This window comes from Schistocerca nitens, chromosome 1 (assembly GCF_023898315.1).
Source record: "Schistocerca nitens isolate TAMUIC-IGC-003100 chromosome 1, iqSchNite1.1, whole genome shotgun sequence".
NCBI classification, from domain to species: domain Eukaryota; kingdom Metazoa; phylum Arthropoda; class Insecta; order Orthoptera; family Acrididae; genus Schistocerca; species Schistocerca nitens.
In genome coordinates, this window is record NC_064614.1 from 150884702 (window position 1) to 150906564 (window position 21863).

General features: G+C 44.7%; 2 protein-coding genes across 6 annotated transcripts in view; one reads left to right on the top strand and one right to left on the bottom strand.

Annotated features, from left to right (window-relative positions):
* Positions 1-14776, bottom strand: part of LOC126243722 (uncharacterized) — a 77816-nt gene extending 63040 nt beyond the window's left edge. Inside the window, exon 1 of one of the 2 annotated variants that reach the window (XM_049948183.1) lies at positions 14639-14776. The gene's annotated coding sequence lies outside the window, so the exon portion shown is untranslated. Of the gene's footprint in view, positions 1-14256; positions 14352-14638 lie in introns of those variants that run through there. The other variant, XM_049948184.1, reaches the window with a different exon arrangement.
* Positions 14627-21863, top strand: part of LOC126243676 (uncharacterized) — a 226470-nt gene continuing 219233 nt past the window's right edge. For 2 of the 4 annotated variants that reach the window (XM_049948178.1, XM_049948182.1), the window contains exon 1: positions 14825-14988. In XM_049948178.1, coding sequence (XP_049804135.1) covers positions 14839-14988 — 150 coding nt within the window. In that variant the 5' untranslated portion in view covers positions 14825-14838. Of the gene's footprint in view, positions 14717-14823; positions 14989-21863 lie in introns of those variants that run through there. The other 2 variants (XM_049948180.1, XM_049948181.1) reach the window with 2 other exon arrangements.

Sequence of the window (21863 nt, forward strand, 5' to 3'; positions counted from 1 at the left end):
ACTTGGACTCAGTGCTCATTCGAATGTTACCGTGTACACATGTATTGCTTGTCAACTTGCTCTGTGAGTTATATGTGTTGTGTCGTTTTGAAATATAGGTCTTCAACTTGACGTTATAACTATTCAGCAATATTTTCTCAAGCTGGGCCTGGAACTGCATCGCTTGCTAGCACAACAAAGTCACCAGGCACAGTGTTCCAACTCTCTGCAAATTCAACATTCCAACTGGCTGCTTTCCCCACGTACACCTGGACCTCATCAGCCCCCTTCCCCCCTTCAGAGGGCTTCGGTTATGTTCTTTCTTCAATCGATCATTTACCTCGGTGGGTAGAGGCTGTCCCTCTCACCAACATAACCGCCAAAACCGTGGTGAAGGCTTTTGTTTCTTCCTGGATTTCCCGCTCTGGGTGCCCTGTTACCATCACCACTGACCAGGGCACTTTTTGTCCAACTCTGCCAGCTGTGTAGTATCAACAAATGTCACACAACTGCCTACCACCTCCAAGCAAACAGGCTGATAGAACAGTGGCATCACACTTTCATGACAGCACTGTGATGGCCCTCCCTTGGGGACTCCTCGGCCTACGGTCGTCATACAAACCAGATATCAAGGACACCATGAGTGAGTTCATCTATGGTGAAAACCCTGTCTTTCCTGGAGATCTGTTACAACCTACCCCCTCTGACTTCAAAAGCTGGATCCAAGCAACACATTTTGCAAACATTTCCCTGAACCCCCCATCAAGCCATACTCCCCCCACTCCTATGGGCTCCAATCTTCTTTCATGAAATTTCGTTTTTCTCCGCGATGACACCATCAGGGTCCCACTCACCCCACCATATTCAGGCCCATATGAGGTCCTAAACCACACTGCTAATACGATGGACATAAAGGTTAAAGGTTCACCACTCACTGTTTCTCTCCACCACATGAAACTAGCGCATCTCGACCCAGCATCTTACACGCCCAAAGACGTTATGTAGCCTCCCGGCCCTGAGAACTCATGCTCAACCCATGACCTCTCAGAGCTGCCGCCGCAGCCCTCACCCGAACATGCGCCTGCTTAACCATCCACGCTGTTCCTTGGGTTCTCGCCCTCTCCCTCTCTCTCTCTACATCCTCCCTGCTACCCCCTCTAGTCGTTCTGCAAACTGACGTCCTGCCCCAACGCGTGGTGGATGTCACCATCCTCATCGACGACAACCACATCTTCATCCTGCTGCAAGACAACTCGTCACACTCAACCGGGGACCCAGTTCGTTACTCAATCTCCGGCTCCTGCCCGCTCCCATGAGGGGTTGACCACACGCACCTTCAAGCTAAGGCAACCTACGTAGGAAGGGGTTGGAAGTGGCATAGTTGTCTGCTCAAGAGGGAATGGCAACGAAAAAGTCCCATGTTTGTTATGTTTGCATGGGCGCAGATGGCAGTTCGCGAGTGCCGAGCGTGTGGTGGCCACGAATGGTGCGTGCAGAGGCTGTCTATTGTCCTTAGTGTGGTCCCTGCCACAACAACCTCCAGAGATGGACATCCCAATCACATCACTGCCTTCGCCTTTATTGCCGGACACCCCCCCCCCTTCTTCCACTACGCTCAAACAGTGCTGCACACTGTGGCAGGGGAGGGAGGGGAGAAGGGGGCAGGGGGTGCTGTGTGGCATCGACAAGTACGAACGGCCCGCTTCATCTTCCTTGTTCAGTTTGCTGTATGACTTGCTGTAATGTGGACGTCTGTAATTACCGATGCAAAATACACTCCTGGAAATGGAAAAAAGAACACATTGACACCGGTGTGTCAGACCCACCATACTTGCTCCGGACACTGCGAGAGGGCTGTACAAGCAATGATCACACGCACGGCACAGCGGACACACCAGGAACCGCGGTGTTGGCCGTCGAATGGCGCTAGCTGCGCAGCATTTGTGCACCGCCGCCGTCAGTGTCAGCCAGTTTGCCGTGGCATACGGAGCTCCATCGCAGTCTTTAACACTGGTAGCATGCCGCGACAGCGTGGACGTGAACCGTATGTGCAGTTGACGGACTTTGAGCGAGGGCATGCGGGAGGCCGGGTGGACGTACCACCGAATTGCTCAACATGTGGGGCGTGAGGTCTCCACAGTACATCGATGTTGTCGCCAGTGGTCGGCGGAAGGTGCACGTGCCCGTCGACCTGGGACCGGACCGCAGCGACGCACGGATGCACGCCAAGACCGTAGGATCCTACGCAGTGCCGTAGGGGACCGCATCGCCACTTCCCAGCAAATTAGGGACACTGTTGCTCCTGGGGTATCGGCGAGGACCATTCGCAACCGTCTCCATGAAGCTGGGCTACGGTCCCGCACACCGTTAGGCCGTCTTCCGCTCACGCCCCAACATCGTGCAGCCCGCCTCCAGTGGTGTCGCGACAGGTGTGAATGGAGGGACGAATGGAGACGTGTCGTCTTCAGCGATGAGAGTCGCTTCTGCCTTGGTGCCAATGATGGTCGTATGCGTGTTTGGCGCCGTGCAGGTGAGCACCACAATCAGGACTGCATACGACCGAGGCACACAGGGCCAACACCCGGCATCATGGTGTGGGGAGCGATCTCCTACACTGGCCGTACACCACTGGTGATCGTCGAGGGGACACTGAATAGTGCACGGTACATCCAAACCGTCATCGAACCCATCGTTCTACCATTCCTAGACCGGCAAGGGAACTTGCTGTTCCAACAGGACAATGCACGTCCGCATGTATCCCGTGCCACCCAACGTGCTCTAGAAGGTGTAAGTCAACTACCCTGGCCAGCAAGATCTCCGGATGTGTCCCCCATTGAGCATGTTTGGGACTGGATGAAGCGTCGTCTCACGCGGTCTGCACGTCCAGCACGAACGCTGGTCCAACTGAGGCGCCAGGTGGAAATGGCATGGCAAGCCGTTCCACAGGACTACATCCAGCATCTCTACGATCGTCTCCATGGGAGAATAGCAGCCTGCATTGCTGCGAAAGGTGGATATACACTGTACTAGTGCCGACATTGTGCATGCTCTGTTGCCTGTGTCTATGTGCCTGTGATTCTGTCAGTGTGATCATGTGATGTATCTGACCCCAGGAATGTGTCAATAAAGTTTCCCCTTCCTGGGACAATGAATTCACGGTGTTCTTATTTCAATTTCCAGGAGTGTATATCGAGTCTTACAGTATTCCATGTGTTTTCCTTTGGCTACAACCCAGCCAAACCCACAATACATTCCCAGTCTCCTGACACCTCAGTCGTCTTTAATCACAGAAGGCACACTTTATTTGATATTTGTTGAATAGCTTGCTGATCTTCAAAGAGACTCCACCAATATAAGGTAGAAAAAATCCTTGTTAAGTCCTCTGGTTTTTTTGTCTGCCCCCATCAGAGGTTCGAGTCCATCTTCAGGCACGGGTGTGTGTGTTGTCCTTAGCATTAAGTTAGTTTAATTTAGATTAATTAGTGTGCAGGCTTAGGGGCCAATGACCTCAGCAGTTTGATCCCATAATACCTTACCACAAATTTCCAATTTTTCTGCCTGCTCCTGAGTTTTACTGCATACTGGCTGAAATGAATTTCTGATCTGCCTTCCAGAGCAATGCTTTGGTAGCACCTGAAGATGAAAAATGAAATGATCATATGGCATTTATTGGCCGGGATATCCCCTTGATGAGCAGTTGCATCATGGAAGTATTGTGCAGTTCACGCAATGCTGTCTGATGAGACACCTGTGATACATTCAAACAATACTTAAACTGTTAGATGTGAACCAGTGGTGGGCATGTTCAGCTATCATCTGAGCTATTTGCTGAGGTTGATTAGTATGGTCAACAAAACATTTAAATTAATAGGAAGATTACCTGCACAGGTTAAGAACAAGAGTAAGCCCAGAAAATCCTTGTGGGATCCCACTGGTTATAAGAATGAAATTTTCACTCTACAGGGGAGTGTGCGCTGATATGAAACTTCCTGGCAGATTAAAACTGTGTGCTGGAGAGCTTCTGTAAAGTCTGGAAGGTAGGAGACGAGGTACTGGCAGAAGTAAAGCTGTGAGGACGGGGTGTGAGTCGTGCTTGGGTAGCTCAGTTGGTAGAGCACTTGCCAGTGAAAGGCAAAGGTCCCGAGTTCGAGTCTCGGTCCGGCACACAGTTTTAATCTGCCAGGAAGTTTCCCACTGGTTATGTCTACTCATTCTGAGGTTAGTTTAATGCCTGCAACACTGCCTGCAATGAGACCTTCTGCTTTCTGTTATCAATATATGAATCTCAGTAAGTGCAGGAGGTATTTCATAAAAGTTATAGACTTATCCTTTAAGTTACTAAGTACAATCTCAGGAGCCCCACAACCAAAAGCCACAAAATATACCAATGCAACAATGTTCTTTTTTAACTTTGCAAGGACTACATTTTTGGAGTACACTGTCTCATACAAATGCCAAACTAAGAGGCAAATTGCAAGTTATGTTCAGTTTAATGAATCAGTATTCTCTCGGAGGCTACTTAACCAGACATTTTTAGGAAAAATTGGAAGGAGTTATAATCAGAGGCAGTTTTCTTATCTCTAGTATGATAGATGGATGTTACTTCGGCACATTGAAGCATATCAAGAAATGTCCTGAGTCACTGAATGATTACGAAGATTGCTTAAGTGTAGTTCCATCCAGTCACCACAAGATTTTAATATTCCGCTATAAACAAACCATAGCCAGCAGAATTATTACCTTTTAGGGACCTGATAAATATTATTATCTCCTGAGGTGTTTATTTATGAAATGAATACCTGTTGATGGGGGATGGAGTGTCTGCTTAACTTAATATAACACATCTGTATTTGATTTTTATTAATACGGATAATGTATGCTGCTGCTGTGAGGAAGGAGTTCTTTTTTACTGTATGTGTCTGTGACTCAACACTTTCTCTATGTGGTGAGTAGCAACCTTTTCACTGTAGTTACACAGAGTGACAAATGAAAGACAGTATGATACAGCTCCAGCTTACGGACTTCGGAGTGTTCTCGGTGTTCTCTTGGTGCCATTCTCTATGTTGTAACGTAATCTGTTCTGGTATTGAGTACTGAAATTAATGGTGTTATAGTGTGTAATCAGTGTTCTTTATTGGATTATCCACCTTCAATGACATCCCTACAGTGGTGACCCTGAACAGGACGCCTCACTGTACTTTTAGGGAATGGAGTTGGTGTAAAACCGGAGGGCGGTGACAGTGCTTTGCACTCGCCCAGGAGTAATGTGACCAATACTCCTCAAGACCAGCAGTCTCAGAAAATGGCTCCACAATGTAGGAACACACAAAACATTAAATGGCCAGTTTTCTGCATGTCGACAACATTTCCTGCCAACACAACGTATAGTAAGACACATTATAATTCCAATGCATCATCACCCACTTAAGCAAATATCAGACAATCTTCGCAGAGGATAGTATAACCACACACAGTTATACAGCGCTTAAGGCCGGCCTAATCGAGTACTTCGCCCAGTCACCTGAGTACATGCTCCACAGACAGATTAGGAAACATGCACCCACCCAGCTACTGTGTGACCTGTGCTTACTATAAAGACCTGACCCACTTTCAGAACAGATCCTCTGCATAATACGGCCCAGCAGGCTTCAAGAGAACATGAGACTTATCCTTGCACCGGATAATTGGATAAAAATGCGTCACTACTGGTGCTGGCAGACAAATCTGAAACCATGGCAATACGGCAGCTAGCGTAAAGGCAATGGCCAGACCCTGAGCATTTCTGTGGCTGTTGTAAGGCACTACAGGGCATAGTGATCTGTTATACTCAATATTAGAGCCACCCTCCACCAATAGCAACTGTTGCGTCATTTTTTAAGGAGTCCTCTGCTCACATTTTGGTCTGCAGTGTGCATCTGAGCATGGGTTGCCATCTCGGTTCCCTGGCACAGTGGTTTTTCTCCACGCATGTTCTGCAATGGAATTTCAGGCTTACGATGGACAGGAGCAGCATCACAGCATCCATGCAAATGAAAAGATCAACATTTTTCAGCCAGTCCCAGCCACAGATATTATATACATGCGCCACAGTTACATATACGTCGCCCATCTGTGAAACCTTTGGCTTTGAAGAACTGAAATTTTATGGCAATCCCCACTCACTAAGCGGAGCCACACTCAAACATCATTTTCTTGTTGGTTCCAGGTAACGTATCAAAAAGACTCTTTGTTATGGACAAAATATCACATACAAAGTTTTTAGTGGTCATGGGGCTTGATATTATCATTTTACCAAGGGCATTGTTTCAACTGGACTCCAAGGGCACTTCCCTCAACATCACGGTGGCTAATAACATATCCACACTGGCATATGACTAGAAAAGATTTTGTGTCGATACAGACCTACTGTAGCCAATCACATGGAATTTCTTAATTGCAGACGTCAGGGTACTTATAATTGAGGCAGACATCCTATAACAGTTCCAATTACTTGTGGATGTCCAGAGAGGACTGATAGTTCACAGATTCTGGAATAGTTCCCAGGCCTCACTTCATGGTCAGATGACAGGCATAAAAGAAGACCAAAGACTCAGCCCATTATCCGTACAACCCCAGGGAAACCCCTCTCCTCACACTGCAGAAGTTGGCCGCGAATGTCAACAGAGAAATTACGGACAGAATCACATGCCCCTTGGACAGCAAAATCGGCCTCGCTCCACCACATGGTTTGTGGACACTTACCAAGAGAACCATCCCTGACAGGCATCCCATTCCCAACATAATGTACATGAATAACAAGTTGGTTGGAGCAACTGTGTTTACTGTAATTGACTGCGCACGAGCATACTCACAAATTCCTACGGCCCCTGGGGACACGGCAACGACAGCAATAATGACTTTCTTTGGATCATAGGAGTACTTGCATGAGGGTTGACTGAAAAGTAATGCCTCCACCTTCGTAACTCTTCAACAGTTGGCAGCATTGGTATGTGCCAGTTACTGGCTTGTTCTGTAGCCTCGTAGCCTCTTCTCTACATCTCCAGTTGGCGGGAAGCCTTAGCACTGAACGGTTGTGTCGTTACAGTGTAAAGTATGGAACCCTGCGCAGACGGTCAGTCAATTCGAATTAAGCAATGTGCAGTCATTGAATTCTTGACAGCAGAAGGTGTCACCCCAAAGGAGATTCATCAGAGAATGGAAGCAGTTTATGGTGGCTGTGTCGATGTGACTACTGTGCATCATTGAGCGAGTAAGTTTAAAGATGCCGAGGCAGAACATCTGACCTGCATGACAAACAAAGAGTTGGATGTCCTGTGACAGCAACCACTGAGTTTCACAAGCAAAATGTTGACAGATTGATTCAAGATGATCGTCATATCACTCAGAGTGTGGAGTCTTGAATCAATCTGTCAACAGTTTTCTTGCGAAACTCAGTGGTTACTGTCACATGACGTCCAAATCTTTGTTTATCATGCAGGTCAGATGTTCCCACCTCAACATCTTTCAACTTACTCACCCAACGACGTACAGTACTCACATCAACACAGTCACCATAAACTGATTTTATTTCCTGATGAATCTCCTTTGGGGTGACATCTGCTGCTGTCAAGAATTCAATGACTGTATGTTGCTTAAATCGCACTGACCAACCGTCTGCGCAGGGTTCCATACTTTACACTGTAACAACACAACCATTCAATGCTAAGGCTTCCCGGCAACTGGAGCTGTAGAGAAGAGGCTATGGAACAAGCCTGTACCAGCCGCATACCAAAGCCAACTGTTGAAGAGTTATGAAGGTGGAGGCATTACTTTTCAGTCCACTCAGATGTATATGGACTAAAAATACTGCCCAGAAATGGCAATGTTTCATCCACCAAGATCTACAGGGTGTATATTATTATATGGATGACATCCTCGTGTTTTCTCTTTCATCAGGACAGCAAGCTACACACCATCAACTACTTTTCAAGTTATGTCAACAAGCAGGGGTTGTGGAGAATACAGGCAAGTGCATTTTTGGCCGGGATAGCGTTGAGTTCCTGGGTGTCTTACCCTAGGAGACCGAGTCAGAGAGATCCAATAAGTTACACTGCCATGGACATCCAAGGATCTTACACAGTTTGTAGGTATGCTCAACAATGATCATTGCTACCCACCTCATGCGGTGGTGTCGGTGGCACTGCTGCCGAGATTGCTTAAGGCAAATTCACGGCAGGAACTAGGAAGGTGTCTTGGAATGAGAAGCAATAATTGCATTTGATTCGGTGAAAGAATAACCCACATGAGCTGTATTGCTGAATCATCTGCACCAAAATGTGCCAACAGCTATTATGGAGGACTCAAGCCAGGTGGTGGTAGGGGCCACCCTCCAACAGCAAACTGACAGTGCGTGGCTGCCCCTGGCATTCTTCTCCTTTCTAATACTGGAGCATTATAGATCTTGTGTTACATGCAGTCTTTGTTGCTGTCAACCACTGTCATGATTTTCACAGACCCTGACTCCATTACCAATTGTTTTAAAAGGGGTCACCTAAATGTTCACTTCAGTTGATCAGACAGGTGGAGTTGATTTCCCAGTTTACCATCGATGTACACTGTGTGAGTGGCTGCAAGTACATCATCACCGACTGCACCAATATTAGGACAGAACGATGGTGGGACTACAATGTGCATGAATGGGTGCTGGACAAGAAGTTATGCATGCTACGGGAGCAACAGAGTTCAAGTCTGCAATTACAAAGAGTCAAAAACAGCACAGGATAATGTCTAACTATGTAGTGCAACATGGCACATGGTAGGATGCCTGTCTACATTTCACATGATTTCAAGAGAACTATCTTTCTGGCCTACCACAACCTCACGCACAGGAATGCGAACTACTGCGAAACTGGTGTGGCCCGGGAACAACAGAGATTGCCACTCGTGGGTAAAGCAGTGTGGCAGGTGTCAGCAGAGCAAAATTGACTATCATGTTCTCCATCCACAAGGGCTGTTCACCACACCTTCGGTGAGGTTCGGGCATGTACATGTGGTTCTCGTAGGCCCTCTTCCTTACTCCAATGGTTTCTGTTCCCTTGTAACCTTAGCGGAATGCTTTATTTAGTGGATGGAGGCCACTCATGTGGCCAAAATGATGCCACATACAGTGGCAAAGGCTATTTTAGGCGGTTGGATCATCAGGTTCGGTATGCCACACACCATCAGGACTGACAAGGGCCGGTAGTTCCTGGCGTCCTTACTTCAGGAAACCCTATGGTTATATGGCAGTTCTTGCATACATACCACTTGCTGTCATACTGCCAGTAACAGTATGTTGTAGAGGTTCTACCATAGCACAAAGGCAGCTTTGATATGTGCCAGTCGCCATGGTCGTACGCACTCCAGCTTGTCCTGTTGGGCCTGCGATCAGTAATTAAGGACTATATGCAAGATTCATGAGAACAACTCGTGTATGGCAACGAGCTACACCTAATAGTGGAAGTGATTAGGGACAAGCCTTCTGACCTCCCTCCAACGTCCTCCATCACCAAGATTAATTGACACCTTCGTGAAATTGTGGCCTGACTATGGCCCACAGTGCTGCAATTACACAGACACAGTAATATGTTCACACATTGGGTCCTCAACAGTGTACCTTCTGTCTAGCTGTGGGACGACTTGGGCCATCCATCTCTCATCCACTGTAAAGTGTCCTATACAAGGTTCTGTAGTGTGGGCCACACACTTTTAAAATACAATGCAGCAGATAACGTGAAATGGTTTCAGTCAAATGATTGAAGCTGACACACTTGTATGTGGAGGTGACAGAGGACACTGTTCCTGTGCCACCCACCACTCTACCAGGCACTCCCAGACAGAGAGCGCAGTGGATCCCCACCTTAATTGAATGTCACCAGTGGCACCCCCATTGGAACTGGTTCCAAAGACTACAAGATCAGGCTGCATTGAAAAACGTGTCCCGGTATACCTGGGCTCCGGGTTTTAAAAGGAAGATAGGGGGTGGGTCTGATGTAGCGACACAGATTGACAAATTAAAGACAGAGTGACATAGCTTTAACTTGAGGACTTTGGAGTGTTCTCTTGGTGCCATTATCTATGTTGTGACATATTTTATTTTGGTATTGAGTGCTGGAATTAAAGCTGTTACAGTGTGTAATCAGTGTTCTTCATTGGATTACCCCACCTTCAGCAACATTCCTACACCATATTCTTGTTAATCACTGGGTTTGTTGGTCAATGACTAGAAAATTTCTGCCAGTGGTACTGGTGGTGGAGATCATTATTATTTAGACCACTATCTTTTTGTTAGTAATGTTCCAAATTGTTTTAGCTTTATTCTTGCAAAGTTTTATCTGTTGAGCATAGTGTACATGTTTCACCTTTTTTATAAGAGAGGAGGATTTTGTAATATTTGTAATTGATTTTCAACTCATGACTACAGCTGTCCTACTAAATTAGGGAGATCTCTCTTTTCCAAGCACAAAACATCTTAATACCAAGAGTTATCCACCCCTTGCCATTGGTTCTATTCAATTTTACTCTTGTCTGTTTAACAAGGAAAAATATGCTATGGGAATATGTTTACGGAAGATTTAAATTTTTCATGTAAACTGTCTGTTTTATACATTTCTCTCGAACATTGTTCTGATAACACCTTCCTAAACACTGGTTATCAAGTCAGTGCTGATGATTTAGTGATGCACTACTTTCCTCCTGTGATTTGTATGTAACTCATCATCATCATCATCATTTAAGACTGATTATGCCTTTCAGCGTTCAGTCTGGAGCATAGCCCCCCTTATACAGTTCCTCCATGATCCCCTATTCAGTGCTAACATTGGTGCCTCTTCTGATGTTAAACCTATTACTTCAAAATCATTCTTAACCGAATCCAGATACCTTCTCCTCGGTCTGCCCCGACTCCTCCTACCCTCTACTGCTGAACCCATGAGTCTCTTGGGTAACCTTGCTTCTCCCATGCGTGTAACATGACCCCACCATCTAAGTCTGTTCGCTCTGACTGCTACATCTATAGAGTTCATTCCCAGTTTTTCTTTGATTTCCTCATTGTGGACACCCTCCTGCCATTGTTCCCATCTACTAGTACCTGCAATCATCCTAGCTACCTTCATATCCGTAACCTCAACCTTGTTGATAAGGTAACCTGAATCCACCCAGCTTTCGCGCCCATACAACAAAGTTGGTCGAAAGATTGAACGGTGCACAGATAACTTAGTCTTGGTACTGACTTCCTTCTTGCAGAAGAGAGTAGATCGTAGCTGAGCGCTCACTGCATTAGCTTTGCTACACCTCGCTTCCAGTTCTTTCACTATGTTGCCATCCTGTGAGAATATGCATCCTAAGTACTTGAAACCGTCCACCTGTTCTAACTTTGTTCCTCCTATTTGGCACTCAATCCGTTTATATTTCTTTCCCACTGACATTACTTTCGTTTTGGAGATGTTAATCTTCATACCATAGTCCTTACATTTCTGATCTAGCTCTGAAATATTACTTTGCAAACTTTCAATCGAATCTGCCATCACAACTAAGTCATCCGCATATGCAAGACTGCTTATTTTGTGTTCACATATCTTAATCTCACCCAGCCAGTCTATTGTTTTCAACATATGATCCATAAATAATATGAACAACAGTGGAGACAGGTTGCAGCGTTGTCTTACCCCTGAAACTACTCTGAACCATGAACTCAATTTACTGTCAACTCTAACTGCTGCCTGACTATCCATGTAAAGACCTTTAATTGCTTGCAAAAGTTTGCCTCCTATTCCATAATCTTGTAGAACAGACAATAACTTCCTCCTAGGAACCCGGTCATATGCCTTTTCTAGATCTATAAAGCATAGAAACAATTCCCTGTTCCACTCATAACACTTCTCCATTATTTGCCGTAAGCTAAAGATCTGGTCCTGACAACCTCTAAGAGGCCTAAACCCACACTGATTTTCATCCAATTGGTCCTCAACTAATACTCGCACTTTCCTTTCAACAATACCTGAGAAGATTTTACCCACAACACTGATTAAAGAGATACCTCTGTAGTTGTTACAATCTTTTCTGTTTCCATGTTTAAAGATTGGTGTGATTACTGCTTTTGTCCAGTCTGATGGAATCTGTCCCGACTCCCACGCCATTTCAATTATCCTGTGTAGCCATTTAAGACCTGACATTCCACTGTATTTGATGAGTTCCGACTTAATTTCATCCACCCCAGCCGCTTTATTGCACTGCAATCTATTGACCATTTTGTCCACTTCCTCAAATGTGATCCTATTTCCATCATCATTCCTATCCCATTCTACCTCAAAATCTGAAACATTACTGATCGCATTTTAACCTACATTGAGCAACTCTTCAAAATATTCCCTCCATCTGCCCAAGGCATCCACAGGATTCACCAGCAGTTTTCCTGACCTGTCCAAAATACTTGTCATTTCCTTCTTACCTCCCTTTAGAAGACTGCTAATTACACTCCAGAATGGTTTTCCAGCGGCTTGACCCATAGTCTCCAACCTGTTTCCAAAGTCTTCCCACGATTTCTTCTTGGATGCCGCAATTATCTGTTTGGCTTTGTTTCTTTCTTCAACATAACTTTCTCTGTCTACCTGGGTTCTGGTATGTAGCCATTTTTGATACGCCTTCTTTTTCCTTTTACAGGCTGCCTTGACTGTATCATTCCACCAAGCTGTTTGCTTCATCCTACTTTTACACACTACTGTTCCAAGATATTCTTTAGCCACTTCTAGTACTGTGTCCCTGTACCTTGTCCATTCCTTTTCCAATGACTGTAATTGACTACATTCAACTAACTGGTACCTTTCTGAGATCGCTGTTATGTACTTGTGCCTGATTTCCTTATCCTGAAGTTTCTCCACTCTTATCCTCCTACATATGGATCTGACCTCCTGCACTTTCGGCCTCACAATCCCAATTTCACTGCAGATTAAATAATGATCAGTGTCATCAAAGAATCCCCTGAATACACGTGTGTCCCTCACAGCCTTCCTGAATTCCTGATCTGTTATTATATAGTCAATGACAGATCTGGTTCCCCTGCCTTCCCAAGTATACCGGTGAATGTTCTTATGTTTAAAAAAGGAGTTTGTGATTACTAAGCCCATACTGGCACAGAAATCCAAGAGTTGTTTCCCGTTCCTGTTGGCCTCCATATCCTCTCCAAATTTACCCATAACCTTTTCATACCCTTCTGTTCGATTTCCAATCCTGGCGTTAAAATCACCCATGAGCAGAACACTGTCCTTGTCCTTTACTCTATCGACTACATCACTGAGTGCGTCATAAAAACTATCCATCTTATCTTGATCAGTCCCTTCACAATGCGAATATACTGACACAATCCTAATTTTCTTGCTAGACACTGTCAAATCTATCCACATCAGTCGTTCGTTTACATACCTTATTGCAACTACACTGGGTTCCATTTCTTTCCTGATGTAAAGCCCTACACCCCATTGTGCTACTTGTTTACATTTGACCATCATGTTTATGTAAATCACTGCCTATTGGGTTTACAGCTATATCATTGGAGATTGCTGGAATGGAATGCAAGATGAACCAGGTTTGTTGAACACCAGCAACTTAGAAACTGACATTCAGTCACATTCCATACACTCAATAGTGAAGGGGAACTTTGTGGACTGAATCAACTATTGGAATTACAGTGACATCATTATAAAAGTGATTCAGTTTGCTACACTACCTACTAACAACCACTTCTAATGTTATACTTCTGGGATATCTAACGAAGATATTAACTGTATTTTCCATTAAATTTGACGTGTAAACTAAACTCTGGGATATAAATATTGCAACTTCGGGAAAAAGCTATACAGTTCTACTGACTTTTCAACTGCTGAAGCAGGGAGATCCAGTAATGGATAGGATTTAATGCGGCATTTTGAACGTATTTTTGTATTACTGCTCCTTACATACAATTGCTGGCCCCACGAAGGTAAGACTAATTACAGCCCACATACCGTACAAGAATCAAAAAGAGTACAAATCCTGTATTTAGTGCCATAGAAGATACAGTCCAGTCATGTAGTTTCCACAGTGTTTTGAAGAGTGTGGATGTTGATAATGTGATTCCCCCCACCTTGCACTTTATATTTACGAAATTATACCCTGGCAACGATACTGGTTTGAAAAGGAAAATAGATTTTATTGTAGTATTACTCAAATGTAAAGTACGGTTACGCTTTCGGAAACAAACACCTATTGCAAGTATATGTTTACCTCATGATTGGCGCGTTTACAGTTGTAAACATCAACAACGTCGCGAACATTTGCAGCACATAACAATACGAAGGATGTAAAATCCTATACTATCGAAGATGAAAGGATTTGGTGGTTATTTACGCGCAATTACACATATCTTCAACATTACACGACTTTCTGGCAAAAGAAGCAAGTCTAACATACTAAGATTTCGAGGTGTAATCCAAACAAAAGCACCGTTTTGCCAGCTTTTTTGGTTTACATTGAAAATATTAATTTTATTCTTTAAGAAGGCACAAGAAAGATTACGGAATCCAACGTATTCCACCAGGAGTATGAATATTACTTGTAGCTCACTACCGGAAAAAATAGTGATCTTTATTGTTAATTATACATTTACCTTCAAGCAGTTACAATCGACATAAATAATGCTTAATACCCGACGATCATCAGGTCTTACAGTATCTGACAAATGGAGGTGAGGTTATTTTCATCTTTCTTGTCGATTTCAGTAATCGTGTCTGCGTGTGCTCATTTGTAAACATTACAAAGATAATGCTTTGGAATGTGCGTGATTTGTAAACATTACAGAGATAGTGTATGTTCTATGTTGTGAAGTTTGTGGCGGCTATTAAATTTAGTATGTGTGACAAATATGTTTTTATTGAAACTGTGAAGAGCAAGGGGACTCTGAGGACTATTAAACATGTCATCTCAAAGCGAAAGTTTGAGGATGAAGATGTTATTGTAGTAAGAACACCATTATTTAAGTTGTTTATATTTATATATGAGCTGTCTGTTAGTTTTATTTGATTGTTCGTTCCACGGATCATTTAACGATAAATCATAATGGTTTGGAACGCGTCATTTTATATACACATCACAAATTAATATGTAAATGTGGCTACATTCTGAACATTTAAATTAAAAAAAAAAAGTATGTAGAAGTGTGTCAGCACTTCCTGTCTGCCGCCTTCTATGCATTACAATAATAGAAATTCTTGCACGGAATAGAAGGATTTATCAAGGAGAAACTTTTGTAGTTTGTTTTTAAATTTTACTTTATTTATCTTGAATTTTATATCCCTGCATAAGTTTTCAAAAATTTTACTTGCAGCATTGTGCACCCATTTTTTTGTGCTAAGATCTTAATGTGGAGTAATGAACGTAGTTTTTTTTCTTCTGATGTTGGAGTTACGTACATCATTGTTTCTTTTGAACTGCAGTTGTTGTTGTCTTAAGCCCAGAGACTAGTTTGATGCAGCTCTCCATGCTACTCTATCTTGTGCAAGCTCCTTCATCCCCAAGTAACTACAGCAACCTACATCATTCTGAATCTGCGTAGTGTATTCATCTCATGGTCTCCCTCTATGATCTTTACACTCCACGCTTCCTTCCAATACTAAATTGGTTATCTCTTGATGCCTCAGAATGTGTCCTACCAACTGATCCCTTCTTCTAGTCAGGTTGTGCCACAAATTCCTCTCCTCCCCAATTCTATTCAGTACCTCCTCATTAGTTACTGATCTACCCATCTAATCTACAGCATTCTTCTGTAGCACAGCATTTTGAAAGTTTCTATTCTCTTCTTGTCTAACCTATTTATTGTTCATGTTTCACTTCCATACTCCATACAAATACTTTCAGAAATGATTTCCTGACAAATCTATAATCGATGTTAACGAATTTCTCGTCATCAGAAATGCTTTCCTTGCCATTGCCATTGATAGTCTATGTTTTCTATCCTCTCTCCACACAAGTGGAGGAACTAAAATTCCTAGCATAGCAATGGCTCTTGACCTTGTGTTTGCAGGAAATGCATTGTAAACTATCTGATGCCCCTGTACTACAGGGCATGTCACCCATTGCAAGGATAACCTGACTGGGGAAAGGGTGAAGGAAGGAATTACTGTGTTTGTTTGTAATTCTCACCACACCATTTGGGATCTGCATAAAGTATGTGCTGGATTCCTTTTGTGTGAGACATGTACAGACTCCAATCTGGGGTTTTAACCAACTGCCATACTGGTTAGTTCCTCCACTTGTGTCCTGAACCCATTAAAGTTCCACTGTAATATGGGAACCATTTATCATGGGGGTTACACTTTCACCCTGTCTTTCCACTGCGAGGAGAGCCGACAGCAGGTAGAAGTTCAGTCATGGGACAAGATGAGTGCCCCAGGCCAAAATCGAGGTCCATCAGCTCTGAAGATGAATCGTTACAAGATATCAGAAAGAGTGGTGTCAACGTTGTCAGACTGCTTACTTCCCGTCTCTGTCAGTGGTTGCTGCCTGGCCTTTGATTTTTTGTTAAGGGGAGCAGTGTGAAATGAATAATCAGATTTCCGATGCAAAGAAACACCATATCAGTTGTGTTAAAAAACAACTTTCAATGCAAGTAGCATGCTATTTATTTACATTGAACAGTTGCTAACGTAGAGGCCCAGAGTAATTTTAGATTTAATGCAATACAGGAGAGGTTGCACTCCTGCTTCTGCTTTTAATGCAATATCTTCTGACATTTTAAATGAGCACCACAACTACTTAGCTGTATTCACAGATGGTGTAACTAAACAAGGGGATTCCGTTGGCTGCTCTGTTGTTTTCCTTGATCAACTCCTCCAGATTCAGTTGTCTCCAGACTTCACTGTCTTAATGACAAATTATCAGCGATCTTGAGGAAACTGTAGCAGATGAGATGTGCCACGCCTGCTAAATTTCTCATCTGTTCTGACTCCTTTAGTGCCCTTCAGTCTGTGCAACCCATGTATCCAACCAGTAAAGTCCAAGCTAACCAGGACACCCTTCCCCACTTACAAAGGCCTGGAAAGGAGGTATCTTTGTGCGGGTGCCAGGGCACATGGGTGTTGTGGATAATGAAGGAGTGGATGTAGCAGCCAAGGAGGCATGTCTTGATCCTCGGTTGGTTCTGTCTGTCATCCCCCTGCATGCTATCACCGTGCTGTTGAGGTACAAAGTCATGCGTCAGTAGGAAGAAGAATGGTTGGAAGTGGCAGACAGTAAGCTGCAGCTAGTAAAACCCACAACGCATCCATGGCATACCTTCTTTCAGCCATACAGGTGGCATGAGGTCCTCATTACCTGTCTTCGCATAGGCAGCAGCACTATGATACGCAACTTCTCGCTCCGGCAAGAAGACTCTCCAATTTGTGGTGCTTGTGGCATATACATTACTGTGTGCCACTTTTTAATAGGTGGTGTTTTAGTTTCACATCAGAGGGTAGCTGACAGCTCTGTCCTTATTTTAAGTGATAGTCCAACAAATGTGGTTCGATTTTTAATGTTATGTAATATGTCTGACTTGTTTCCTAAGTTAGTTGGGAGGTCTTCTGAATATGTTATCTGAGTGACTGGCTTATCCATATTTTTGTAACTGGCAACATTTTTAGCCCTTTTATCCATATTCATTTATTTTGATATTTGTAAGGGCACTGATAACCTCACCCTTCAGTGTCCGGAACTCTAAACACACAGAGTTTGCCCCGTGAATCCCTACTTATCACTATTGACATCCCTTCCCTATTACCAACATCCCTCTTGCCATTATTGAACACTACCTTTCCAAATGTCATTCAGGCTCCAAACTTACTACCTCATTCCTCAACTTTATTGTAATCTCACTTTTCTGCCCTATAAGTTCAGGTCCCACTTTATGGTTTGACCTGCCACTTTTCAAATTCTACAAAAGTGCGGGCCATATGGGTCTTACATGGTGCACGAGTTATCCATAGTGCCCTTAGATTCGATCTCCTGAACCTCTTGCCATGGCTTTGCATCTGCACCTGCAATTCAACTATTTGGGTGAGGACACTTTCCGGGGTATGTTATCTTCTTCCATTGTCTCCTGTCCTCTTTCACCCTCATGACAATATTGGATTTCTCAGTGCCCAGCACAGTAGCCAGTCTGTAGAGGTTGGGCCGTCATGTACCCATTTGGTGGTAACCCTCTGACAACACAGGGATGGCACTGCTGATGCCCGAGCTGTATGCCTCACGTATGCCAAGGAGTAGATGCCTGTCTTCCTAGGACATCAGGACTCCCGGCGACGGCCATCATGCCAGGTGGCCTTTGCTGTGGCTGGGTGGTGCCTGTGGGGAGAGCCTCTGATCGGAGCGGGTGGCATCAGGGTGGATGACCTGCAATGAAGCGGACTAAGTCATCTCTTGCTAGTGACCATACGGCGCCAGCAGTCTCTAAGAAGGGCAAGATCGAGAACAATGCTGACAGATATGACCCTAAATCACTTCCTCCCTCGCTACATCATGAGAGGGTTACAGAAAGAAGAGAGCCATATTTGCCTCGGTATTTAGTCTGTAGCAGAATGGACTGGGACTCCTTTCTACCTACGAAGCCTCAATTTTTGTTGAACATCTTGAGGATAAGTTGGGTGAAGTGACAGTGCTGTCCAAGATTACAAGCCGTGCAAACTTGATTCAGACAGCATCCCCAGCCCAGTCCTGGGCGTTACTCACTTGTGACCAGTTGGGTGATATTCCTGTTTCCGTCACTCCCCATAAAAGCCTCAACATGGTCCAGGGGACTATTTTCCATTGCGATCTCCTCTTGCAATCTGATGACAAGCTCTGCGCCAATCTAGAATGGCGTTGTGTTCATTTCATCTGGCGCATTTACAGGGGACCCAAAGACGACAGGGTTGCTACATCTACATCTACATTCATACTCTGCAAGTCACCCAATGGTGTGTGGCGGAGGGCACTTTACGTGCCACTGTCATTACCTCCCTTTTCTGTTCCAGTCGCGTATGATTCGCGGGAAGAACGACTGTCGGAAAGCCTCCGTGCGCGCTCGAATCTCTCTAATTTTACATTCGTGATCTCCTCGGGAGGTATAAGTAGGGGGAAGCAATATATTCGATACCTCATCCAGAAACGCACCCTCTCGAAACCTGGCGAGCAAGCTTCACCGCGATGCAGAGCGCCTCTCTTGCAGAGTCTGCCACTTGAGTTTGTTAAACATCTCCGTAATGCTGTCACGCTTACCAAATAACCCTGTGATGAAACGCGCCGCTCTTCTTTGGATCTTCTCTATCTCCTCTGTCAACCCGACCTGGTACGGATCCCACACTGATGAGCAATACTCAAGTATAGGTCGAACGAGTGTTTTGTAAGCCACCTCCTTTGTTGATGGACTACATTTTCTAAGGACTCTCCCAATGAATCTCAACCTGGTACCTGCCTTACCAACAATTAATTTTATATGATCATTTCACTTCAAATCATTCTGTACGCATACTCCCAGATATTTTACAGAAATAACTACTGCCAGTGTTTGTTCCGCTATCATATAATCATACAATAAAGGGTCCATCTTTCTATGTATTCGCAATACATAACATTAGTCTATGTTAAGGGTCAGTTGCCACTCCCTGCACCAAGTGCCTATCCACTGTAGATCTTCCTGCATTTCGCTACAATTTTCTAATGCTGCAACTTCTCTGTATACTACAGCATCATCCGCGAAAAGCCGCATGGAACTTCCGACACTATCTACTAGGTCACTTATATATATTGTGAAAAGCAATGGTCCCATAACACTCCCCTGTGGCATGCCAGAGGTTACTTTAACGTCTGTAGACGTCTCTCCATTGATAACAACATACAGTGTTCTGTTTGCTAAAAACTATTCAATCCAGCCACACAGCTGGTCCGATATTCCGTAGGCTCTTACTTTGTTTATCAGGTGACAGTGCGGAACTGTATCGAACGCCTTCTGGAAGTCAAGGAAAATAGCATCAACCTGGGAGCCTGTATCTAATATTTCCTGGGTCTCATGAACAAATAAAGCGAGTTGGGTCTCACACGATCGCTGTTTCCGGAATCCATGTTGGTTCCTACAGAGTAGATTCTGGGTTTCCAGAAACGACATGATACGCGAGCAAAAAACATGTTCTAAAGTTCTACAACAGATCGACGTCAGAGATATAGGTCTATAGTTTTGCGCATCTGCTTGACGACCCTTCTTGAAGACTGGGTCTACCTGTGCTCTTTTCCAATCATTTGGAACCTTCCGTTCCTCTAGCAACTTGCGGTACACGGCTGTTAGAAGGGGGGGCAAGTTCTTTCGCGTACTCTGTGTAGAGTCGAATTGGTATCCCGTCAGGTCCAGTGGACTTTCCTCTGTTGAGTGATTCCAGTTGCTTTTCTATTCCTTGGACACTTATTTTGATGTCAGCCATTTTTTCGTTTGTGCGAGGATTTAGAGAAGGAACTGCAGTGTGGTCTTCCTCTGTGAAACAGCTACCTGGTGCCTTTGGCCTTTGCAGGTGATTCATTGCCTGAAAAGGCCAAGGTGATGGTTTACCGCTGTGACATTAAACCGTATGTCCCTCCCCCTATGTGGTGCTTTTTAAGGGCTGGAAATTCGAACACGTGTCTTCCCGCTGCACTTCCAACACCACATGTTGAGACTGTGGACGTCCACTGCATCCAGATACTCCACGTACACCTTCTCCCACTTGTATCAACCATGGAGAGCAGCACTCTCCCTGCTCACCAGATTGCATAGTACTCCAAAAGGAGCAGAAAATCATGGAGTACAAGACCCTGGACTGGTTAACTTACCAAGAGGCTAAACATAAATTTGAACGATTACCATTAGGTTGACGTCCACATATGCTGCATTACATTACCGTCGCCATCACAAGCACCAGTTGTACCACACTCTGTGCCATGAACAGAGGGCCCTCTGGGCCTCCAGAATACATCCGCCCCCTTGGTGGTAGGGTGAAAATCTTCTTCTGTTGCTCCCAAAGTACCGACTTCAGGAGCGAGCCGCCCCCCCCCCCCCTCCCAAACGCAGGGGATATTGGTCCCTTCCTCCCCAGCAGGAGAAGCAGCAGCCTCGTCCGGCTCCTCTTGTGCAGAAGGGGACCCTCTCTTCCAAGGTCTCCACTAATGCCACAGTGGACACTCGCCAGTGGCTAAAGGAGCCAAAAGCTGCTGGATGAAGAGCTTCACGGTCTTCCTCCATGTCTGAAGCTATTTTGGAGAAGACTTCCCAGGAAGCCCCTGAAGAGAAGCGAGAGGGCAAGCAAACAAAGAAGTCTGCTAAGAAAAAGGACCTTTCGTTGGGCCCAACACCACCACTCTCTACCAATTCTGCACCTGAGGATGAGGTGGAGATCTTAATGTCCCCTGAGAACCTGGATCTCGTTGATGCCTCATCCACAATAGGAATTGATACAAATACTCAATTGGTGGCAGCAGGTGACCCTGAGGTGTAACCTGGCTCCTTGTGTGCTTCTTGCCTTCCCAGCCTCACAATAACGTCATCCTCCAGTGGAATTGTTGCGGTTTTTTCCACCACCTGGTTGAGCTGCGGCAACTGTTAAGCTTTACATCTGCTTTCTGCATTGCCCTCCAGGAAACCTGGTTCCTGGCAATGTGGACCCCTGCCATCTGCAGCTGTAGGGGATATTACAAGAACTGTAGCGACTATAATAGAGTGTCAGGTGGAGTTTGTGTCTATGTCCTGAACTCAGTATGCAGTGAACCTGTGCCCCTTCAAACCCCTCTTGAAGCTGTGGCTGTCAGGACAAGGACAACACAGGAAATAACTGTTTGCAATGGATATCTTCCTCCAG